The 10,438-nt window shown below is 38.7% G+C and overlaps 1 protein-coding gene across 1 annotated transcript; it reads right to left on the bottom strand.

Annotated features, from left to right (window-relative positions):
* Positions 1-447: 447 nt before the first annotated feature.
* LOC121800869 lies at positions 448-1,227 on the bottom strand. Its single transcript, XM_042200361.1, has one exon. It carries the CDS (start codon positions 1,225-1,227, stop codon positions 448-450), a length of 780 nt encoding a protein of 259 aa, XP_042056295.1.
* Between the last annotated feature and the right edge of the window lie 9,211 nt (positions 1,228-10,438).

The following is a 10,438-nucleotide window of genomic DNA, read 5'->3' as shown; positions in this document are numbered from 1 at the left end:
TTCATTCTCCATGAGGGAGTAGTATTGATTGGTGCTAAGGAGACCCATCGTCCCTTGGATATTTTGGCCTTTCGTCGAAGACCCCCTTGATGCGCTATGCGAGCCTCAGCGCCAATTTGTGAACGCACCTCGTCGTTGAAATGAAAACTCCCTCGACTTGTCACCATCTACCTCCTCATGAGAGGTATATCCCCCGGCTTTACCAAAGCTTCAGTCAAATCTTGCATGTGAGGGGATGCCCTCACCCTCGGGTTGGGTGCATGGATTCTCGTCGCGTGTGTTTTGTAGCTCACCCATGATATCTGGCCCATGCCACTCCGTCGGTCCAGGTTCTTTTGGTCCTTTCCCTCCATTCGGCTGATCCTTAGGTCCTTTCGGTTTCCCTTGATATCTCTATTCATTGGAATTTGATGTTTGCTTCGATTGATCTTGCTTGTCTTTGCCTCCTTAGGATCCACGGTTTGATTGTTCTTGGGCGGGATAGTTGTAGTTTCTTTTGGCCGGCCTCTCTGTCTTCCCCATCGCATAGCATACCTCGCTCTTGTGCCCAACATGCTTGCACTCCCGACAGTATGATGGGATTTTATCCCACTTAACTTGTTGCATCGTTTCACGTCCACAAATATCAAGGATGATTTCTTCGGGTGGCGGTTTGGATATGTCAATCTCGATGCAAAGGCGAGCGAACAAGAGTCGCATCCTATTGGCGGTTGCTCGGTCAATTTGGATTGGCGTGCCAAGGAGTTTGCCGATGGCGAAGAGTGCCGCTTGATCATACAAGTGTATAGGGAGGCCGATTAGGTTGCACCAAATTGCCGCGATGGGGGACTCGCAGTAGGCGTCAAAATCTGAGGACCATTTGAAAACCCTCATCGGGTGTCGATCAATATACCAAACCGGAGTATCTTTAGGGCCGCTAAGCAAACGAGCATAGTCCGCCAAATCCTCAAATTGTATGAGAGTATGTTTGGCATTAATATAAGTCCACGAAAAGCCTCGGCAGAATTTAATGTTATCTAGTGCTTTCTGAATTTGATAAGAGGCCGGGATGGAATGTGAGAATTTACCTACGATGGCGTGGCCAAGGGACGTCGCCAATTTTTGTGTTTCGGCTCCCGAGAAGTAGATGGCCGGAATACTGTTCGAGGTGGTTGCATATCCGATGTTTTGGATTTTTTCAGGGATGAACACTTGTGGCCCCTCGTTACTCGGCTTCCCCCTAACCATGTCCGCAACGGTCTTCGGCATGGCACCAGCCTCCCTCGGGCCATGATGATCCCTAGCTGGTGGAGTCACACTCGTCCCGACACCTGTTTCGGGGGAGGGATCCCGGTACTATCTCCCCCGGCCAAGTGTGAATTCCTTTTCGGCTGGCCAAACGTTTCAGGCCTCCCCGGCTTATCGCAACCTCGAATCATCTCATCCCTTCCATCCTCAGACCTCGGCATGTCGACGGTGCCCAAAGTCTTCTCTCCATCCTTGGCTTACCTACGCTCGGCCGGTGCAGGAGTGTTTGCAGACACATGCGCCGAAGCGCCTTGGCTAGAAAGAGTATTCGAACTCGACAAAGGAGGCGCCGAGCCACTTTCATAGGTATCCCGGATCTTCTGAATCCTCCCTCGTTCAAGCGGTGGGAAATCCTCATAGTATGTGTTGCTCTTAGACATAGGTAAGGTTACCGTAGGGTCGGCTATCCATGGGAGGGAGGTGGGTTGGGCATTCGTCGGTTGGTCTTCAATCGGAGCCTTGCCGGTGAGTAGCGGTTGAGTCACCATGGAGTCGAGCATCTCCGCCGACTCTAGGTACGCTAGCTGCACAATGGGTAACATTTTGGCGGCATTCGGAAAGTGTATTTGGTGTCACTACCAATTCGGGTAAGTTGACTTCCACAACTTTCAAGGCGGTTTGTCCCATGCTAGACTCTCCCAACGTCTCTTGGCCGGCAAATGGTACTATTTGCATGTCCTCGCCGGTGGTCCCCGCCATCCCGCCGTGTTCATGGTCGGCGGTCAGGAGCTTGGAAGTGTCGCCGGTGCCAGGAAGTGCCTCGGTTTGCATTTTTTCAGCCTCTTGTTTAGAGTGAGGAAAGGTAGAACTTTCCTCATCATCTTGGGGGAAGCTTGGCCGGAAAATGGCTGCTTTACATTTGGGGCTTCCGGCGTTTGGGCCATCTCGTTCGGACCTTTTTAGATCTGAACCTAGTAAAAGAAGCGTTGGAATTCAGGATTGGTAAACTTGTAAATCGGTTGGTAAGCCTTGAATTTAGGTGTTCCACGTATAGTGTTCCCCTGCGACCAGCTTCTTTCTACTAAAACAGATCCTTTTAAAAACCCTTATCCCTCTGTTTGTCCATGGCCAGTAAATTGGTAAACCTGTTAAGACCCAAAACTGAAAAGAAATATGATAAAAATATTGTTTCAAGTAATGAGATTCATGCACCCATTAATTACTCAGATTGGAGTATCCCCAAAGAAAAGGTTGAAAATTTTTATAATATAGGACTTATAGATTTTAGGACCGCCTTTTCAATAAGGACTCATGAAGAAACTAGAAGTATCTTTCGCAAATCGGAAAGCTTTCCTCTCCTCAATAAAGATTCTATAAAAAAATATATAGAAAAAGGCCATAGGTACGCCCATTTTGGTCTCGCCCAAGTTGCTGTCAAACCTTTAGTCCATATAGGAGTTGACACACCCATTTACCTAGCTTTAAGAGACAAAAGACTGAAGAAATATCAAACGTCAATTTTAGCTGTGGTCCGAACTAATATTTGTAATGGCCCAATATACTTCAATTGCTCCCCAAACTTTTCTGTTGATCTGACAGACCCCATGATTTTAGAATCCCTTGTTCTTGATATTCAGATACAGGGAAACGAGTTTCATAATTGTAAGAATTTTGCTGTCATGTTCAGAGTCTACCTTAGGCTTATGTCTTAGAACTTGAACCCTAAATTTAGTAAGAACCCTTTCGTGAAAGGAGAAACTATTCTCTTACAAATAGATGCTGAACAATCCACGACATACACTCCTAAACGTCTTAAATGGAATCAAATGACAATCTCAAGTCAGTTCATCATAAAAGAACCTCAATTCCCCAGTGATATTGAAAGGAGAGAACCATCTCAAATAATTGAAGAACCTGATGGTACTGTAACAGTTAAATTTGATAGGACAAATTCTTTCTCAAACTATAGTAGAAGTTTTAGATATGAGAATAGTAGAGCATCCTGTTCGGATATTCCTAGTCCCTCAGAACGAAACTGGACGTTCAAAACACCTATACCACAGCCAAATTCCACGTCTGAAGAAAATATAGGTGACCCTTACTCACCCACTAGAAGTACTATGGTCATAACTCTTAATGAAGAATTTACCCCAGATATGGAGTATTTGAATAAAGAATTAAGTTCTCCTTTTTACAAAGAAAAAGAAAGATGGTTTAATAAATTAGATAATAAGATTAGAATCAAAATAAAGAATGAATGGATAAATGAAATGAAGAAAATAAAATCGAACTTTCTTTTTTATGACTTTATAGCAATATACCTCTCTTCAGAAGGATGGTATGATTGTTTCAAAAAACCTACCATTGAAGTTAATTCAAGTCTTATAAAAAAATGGTGTTTGTCAAGTAATGATACTATAATTTCGGCAGTTCATCCTCCTCTTCAATCTTTAAAAATTCAAACTTATAAAGGAGAAATTATTGCAGACCCTTTTAAACAAACTAAAAAGCCTAATGAAAAGGATCCTGCTGAAAACGAAGAATTACAGAGGATTATCCAGCAAAATAATTATTCAAACCAAATTCTTAACACTATTGCTAACCAATTAGATACTATTTCCACCAAGAGTCCTTCACCAGTCAAACAGAGTATCCTGAACGATACTTCTAAACCTTTTTTTAAGAGTAATGATATTTTTAAAAATAAGAGTGTAACTTTTAACCCAAAGACAGAGAAATTATTAACAAAAATTTCTGAAAAACTTAGTGAGCCAAGTACCTCTAATACTAATGTCATCAGAGAAAATCATGAATCAAGTTCTGAACAAACAAGTTTTTCTTCTTCTGACACGGAGAATGATTCTGTTAAAAATTTAGAAGAAGTTTTCAAAAAATCTGATAACTCCCCCTTTAAGATAAACAGAATATTTAAAGGGAAAAGGTTTAACAGCAATAAAAATTATTACAATAGACCTTCACCTGCAGATATGCTTTATGAAGAAAGAGGACAATTTCATAAATCTAGTTATGATGGAAATGCAATAACAGAATGGAACATAGATGGAAAATCTGAATATGAAATCCTTAATACTTTACAAGAAATGGGAATGGCAAAAATTGCTTATAGGTACAATGGAATTTCTGAAAAAGAAGCTTGTATCCTTCTTGTTAATGGTTTTACCGGCCAATTAAAAAATTGGTGGGATAATGCCTTAGATCTTGGAAGCAAGGAACAAATTTTAAACCATGTTGTGAGTATTGAAGACCAAGACGGAGAAATAAAAGAAACAAGCGATGCTTGTGACTTCCTGGTAGTCACTATTTCAATGTATTTTATAGGAAACCCAAGAGAGGAATATAATAGTTCTTCTATTGTCCTGACCAATCTTAGATGCCCCTCCTTATCTGATTATTGGTGGTATAAAGATGTCTTCATAACACAGGTTCTCAAAAGGAATGATTGCAATCAAGCTTTCTGGAAAGAAAGGTTCATTGCAGGATTACCCAAACTTTTTAGTGAAAGAATAATACAGAAAATCAAAGATGATATAGATTCTGAGAATATTCCTTTTGAAAATATTACGTTCGGGCAATTATTTGCTTTCATCAAGAAAGAAGGCTTAGCCCTATGTATGGAAATAAAGATACAAAACAAATATAGAAAAGATAAACAAAAAGAGAAGAGTGAATTAGGATGCTTCTGTGAAATGTTTGGGATTGAAAAGATTGAAGCCCCTTCTTCTAGAATTAAAAGGAAGAATAGAAAGTTTAAAAAAGAATCACAAAAGTCTGAATATAAACCTTATAAAAATAAATTTAGAAGAACAAAACCTAAAAGAACTTATAAACCGACCAATGATAAGGGGAAAAGTGATATAAAATGTTGGTATTGTAAAAAATTAGGACACACTGAAGAACAATGTTGGAAGAAAAAGAAGAAGAACATTAGACTAATAAGCAAACAAATCAATAATCTTTTAAGAGAAAAGGATAACTCTTCTAACTCAGAAAGTGAATCCGATCAAGAAATAGAAAAAATACTAAATACCTCTGACGAAAGTGATTATCATAGTAGTTTTGAACATGAAAAAGCTATTTGCAAAAATTGTATCCAAGTCATCTCTAAAGAAAAGAAAGAAGTCATCTTTGACCTTATCCAAGAAATCCCAGATACCGATATAAGAGATAATTACTTTAATAAATTAAAAGATTTAATTCTTGAAGAACCTTCTACTTCCAAAAAGATAAATATCAGTGAACAATTTAGTATGAATAAACTTTGGGACAAATATCCCTATCAAAGCATATCTAAACAAATAACAACAAAAGACCTCCAGAGTGAAATTAATAGCCTTAAAAAACAAATCAATAAAGAATTTTATGAATTAAAAGAAAAGGACTTTGAAATAGAAACAAGACTCTCTATTATTGAAAATAATAAAGAAATTGGTAACTGGAAGGATCTTGATCCAGAAAATAATTCTATAAAAGTCATCCGAGAAATTGAATATCAAAAATGGCATATTAATATCACCCTTGCTGTTAATGACTTCAAAACCAGTATTATGGCCCTAGTTGATTCAGGAGCTGACCATAATATTATCAGAGAAGGAATAGTCCCTACTAAGTATTGTGACAAATCCAAAGAAAACTTTATACTGCTAACAATAACCTACTAAAAATTAAATACAAACTCTCTAAAGCTCATATTTGTAATAATGGCTACTGTTTCAAGAATATCTTTACTATTGTTGAAGATATCACATATAATATGATTCTTGGAACGCCTTTCCTAACTCAAATTTATCCTTTCTATGTCAGTGATAGTGGTATTACCACCAAAGTTCAGGGAAGAGAAATAAATTTTAAATTCATCTCTCCCATTAAAAAGCAAGAAATTCTTAATCTTCAGAATAACTCTATATTTAGACAAATTAATAATATTACCCAAAAACGAAAACAAATTAATTTTCTAAAAGAAGAATTACCTTTTCAAAGAATTGAAGACCAACTTAGAACTCCTAAGATCATATCAAAGATTAAAGAAATCGAAAATAACTTTGTCAAACGAGTTTGTAATGAAATACCTAATGCCTTCTGGGATAGAAAGCACCATGTCATTGAACTACCTTATGAAAAGGGTTTCAATGAAGATAATATCCCGACAAAATCAAGACCTATCCAAATGAACCAAGAACTCTTAGAAATTTGTAAAAAGGAGATTAAAGAATTATTAGATAAAAACTTATAAGACCTTCAAAATCTCCTTGGAGTTGTTCTGCCTTCTATGTAATTAAACAAGCAGAGCTTGAAAGAGGAACACCTAGGCTTGTCATAAATTACAAACCTCTTAATAAAGTCCTACAGTGGATTAGGTACCCTATCCCCAACAAAAGGGATTTAATAGGAAGACTCTTTAATGCTAAGATTTTTTCCAAATTTGACCTTAAGTCTGGATTTTGGCAAATCCAAATCTCTGAAAAAGATAGATATAAAACAGCCTTCACAGTTCCTTTCGGACATTATGAATGGAATGTCATGCCTTTTGGCCTAAAAAATGCCCCTTCAGAATTTCAAAAAATCATGAATGATATCATGAATCCTCTTAGTCATTTTAGTATTGTCTATATCGATGATATTTTAATCTTCTCCCAAGATATTGATCAACATATCAAACATTTGGACACTCTCTTAAAAACCATAGAAAAAAATGGATTAGCTATATCCACCCCCAAATTAAAATTATTCCAAACCAATATTAGATTTTTAGGACATGAAATTAGTAAAGGAACTTTCAAACCTATTAGTAGGTCGATTTCCTTTACAGATAAATTCCCTGATGAAATCAAAGATAAAAATCAATTACAGAGATTCTTAGGATGCATGAATTACATTTCAGACTTTTTTCCTAATCTTAGGGAGGCCTGTAAACCTCTTTACCAAAGGCTTAGGAAAGACCCCCCTAATTGGACAGAAGAACACACTAATATTATCAAAACCATAAAACAAGAAGTAAAAACTCTTCCGTGCTTAGGCATCCCCAATCCAAAAGCCTTTATGATCATAGAAACAGATGCCTCAAATCTAGGTTATGGAGGAATTTTAAAACAAAAAATTAATTCCAAAGAACAATTAGTTAGATACCACTCGGGAATCTGGAATAATACACAGATAAATTATTCCGTTATCAAAAAAGAAATTTTATCCATAGTTTTATGCATTTCAAAATTTCAAGATGACCTTTACAATAAAAAGTTCTTACTCAGAATAGATTGCAAATCAGCAAAAGAAGTTCTTACGAAAGATGTTCAAAATATTGTTTCAAAACAAATATTTGCCAGATGCCAAGCTATTCTTTCTGTTTTTGATTAAGGAGAAAACAATTCTCTACCTGATTTTCTAACTAGAGAATTTTTACAAGGGAACAGTAATGGACTCTACAAGGAAGAAAATACAAAGTGCTAAAGACTATGAAGTCTTCGCTGCAAAACATACCTCAAAAGCCCTTGTTTCACCCACAACTCCTGTCACTCCTCAAAAATCCAATCAAATTATCCCAAACAGATTCTCTCCAATCCAAAATATACCAGAAATTCCCTATAAAACGGTTCTTGCTTCAAACCTGCCAAAACCCACTAATATCCAAATCCCAAACACTCCTGAGGTATACAAATATACTGCCAAAGATTGGCATGATGATTGTGGGATGACTTCTTTTTCTGAATATCCAGTGACTCTTTCTCAAAAAGATTTTATCAGAAATCATTTTCCAAATCCTTCCCAATTTTGGGAATCCGACGATCGTTTGAAAGATCAAAAGTATTATGAGTTTATTCTAGTGGATTCTGATTCAGTAGAAATAACTCATAATTACGATAGATCTAAAGAAATTGAATACTCAAAATGTGTTATCAAAAGAGTACATACTCTCACCACTTTTGGTGGTCAAAATGAATTCAAAATATTCCCAGTCAACCACCCAGCTCAGGGGTATAATTACATTGATTATAAGAATGCTTGGTTTAGAGCCTTTCTAGTTAGACCCTTCAACCACTCTTGGTTCATAACTTTCCACCACAACTGTGATAAACAACCTCCTGTCTGGTTTGTTGATTGGTGGAGAAAAATGGGGTCTTCTATCCAAATTCTTCCTCTTCAAATTCAAGAAGGTTTTAAGGTCTTTGCAGAGTTTTCAACTCTAAAAAATTATCAAAAGTTCATCATCTTCCACGCTGAATTCAAGATTCCTTGGATTTTTGCATGGGATTTCAATTTTGAAAAAATTTATCCAGACCCTACCCCTTATTCTTTGACAAGGGTCTATAAAGTCAAATGGTGGTCGAGGTTCCAAAATCATATTGGAACTGAACTGGCCGTTAGGCATTTTTTAAACACTGGTGAAAAAGTGGTTTATCAAAAAAATGATAAAGGAAAAGAAAAAACAGGAACAGCCAGCAGTCCAGAACCGAAAATTGGAAGTTATATGGATCATCTTCCAGATAATATCAAGAAAGAATTCTTTGAATATCTGGCGCAAAAGTCTGTCTCTTCAAGATCAAAATCTGAAGAATATGTCTCCTCAGACCCTATAAGGGATCAAGACCCTTATGAATTTTAAATTTTCAGGGAAACAGCGATCAAAGAGCAAAACAGAAGAATCAAGATTATCCACATAATACTTGCTGCATAGATATGCCGAGAAGAAACGGCTTATATAATAATGATTATGGTATAGAAATAAAAAGATTAGAAGCAGAAATCAGAGGCAAAGAAGAAGGATTAGAGTTTTCCATAAAATTAGACGGAGCAGAAGCAAATCTTTTTGTTGTTGGGATAATGATGAAGATTGGCAAAGAGAACAAATTATTGAAGGATGCAAAAGGAGAATTAGAATTATCCATATAATACTTGCTGCTTAGCGGACAAAACCAATGCCTCAAAATTCAAAATCAAAAGTTACCACAAGATCAAAAGCTGTCATGCCACAATTCCCAAGAATTCACAAAAGAACAAAAGTTGCCTCCAAGGGGACCACCACTTCTCAAAATGATCAGCACGTAGCATTTGGTGTAATCATCTACAATATAATAATGTTGTAATAGTTAGGAAAGTTTTCCTATAAATAGCTTGTAAATCTAAGAGGAAAAGACACACCGGTCTTAGAGTTTTCAGACCATTGCTCTCTTCCTCCTCCCTCTGTAACCCTTGAAGTTTTAAGCCAAGTTAGTTTCAAAACTCATACTTTGTCTTATTTACTATCTTTCATATTGCCTAGTTTATCATGTTTAATCAATACACCATCCAAGTGGAGACCATTTTGAATGAGGTTGCTGCACCAAGTGAGAGAAGCTCCTCCTTCTCTCTAAAATTCTCCACCCTACTGTACCACCTTTGACCTCCGCCGCCAATCTCCCACCACCACCTCGCCACCCGACGACACTCGCCGACCCCAGCCACCACCCCCTCGTCCATCGGTCATCACCTTCTTCATCCTCCTTGGTGGTTACCACCCTGCCATCCTCCTCCCAATCCCACTCCGCTTGTCACCCCCGGTTCATCCCGACGAAAACCACTTCAACGTCGAACTTGGCTCGCGGCTCCCGTCAACCTCTACTCCACGTCTTGGCTATACCTTGTCGAAGCCCGCCCGGCTGGCCGAAACAATGGGGCAACCGCCGGACCCCGACGAAAAGAGAGACACTCCGGCCCTAAATCCGGATCATTTGCCTGACATTGTTCCCGGGGATGAGGAAGCTCGGGTCCTCTCCGATCAGCAAATGGTCTTCCGAGCTGGTGAGGCCGCCTCCCTTCAACGTCCGACCAAATCCATGGAACTAAAAATGGCTAAAGCAAAGCTCAAAGCCCGGAAAAGTACGCCGGCGCCTCCTACCAAAGGCAATGGTCGTAAGAGATTTGTCCCGTCTCCGATGCCCGAGGACAAGCAACTAAGGAAGAAGATAGACTTCGGTGAGGAGGAAGGACCTTCGGCTGGTAGTTCCAAATGCAAAGGATCCCTGTTCCCGGCGACTCCGTCCCTCGACTTGGGGGTCTCTTTCAGGTTGGAGGACCCCGACTTGCCTCATAAGAAGGAAGAGGAAGTGGAGCATTGGAATGAATGTGAAGAAGAGTTCGATGCCCCCAACGGTAGAACCGTGCCGGAAGAAGGCGGCTCGCCGGAAACTGCTGCTCCCGCCGTCGAGCTTATGACCGT

The sequence above is a fragment of the Salvia splendens genome, chromosome 4 (assembly GCF_004379255.2).
Source record: "Salvia splendens isolate huo1 chromosome 4, SspV2, whole genome shotgun sequence".
NCBI lineage: Eukaryota > Viridiplantae > Streptophyta > Magnoliopsida > Lamiales > Lamiaceae > Salvia > Salvia splendens.
The sequence above is the reverse complement of the archived record's forward strand: the minus strand, read 5'-3'. Positions and strand labels throughout refer to the sequence as shown.

What these genes read in the sequence shown, in the direction of transcription:
- LOC121800869 (XM_042200361.1), bottom strand. Translation starts at nt 1,227, where the DNA reads ATGGTTAGGGGGAAGCCGAGTAACGAGGGGCCACAAGTGTTCATCCCT.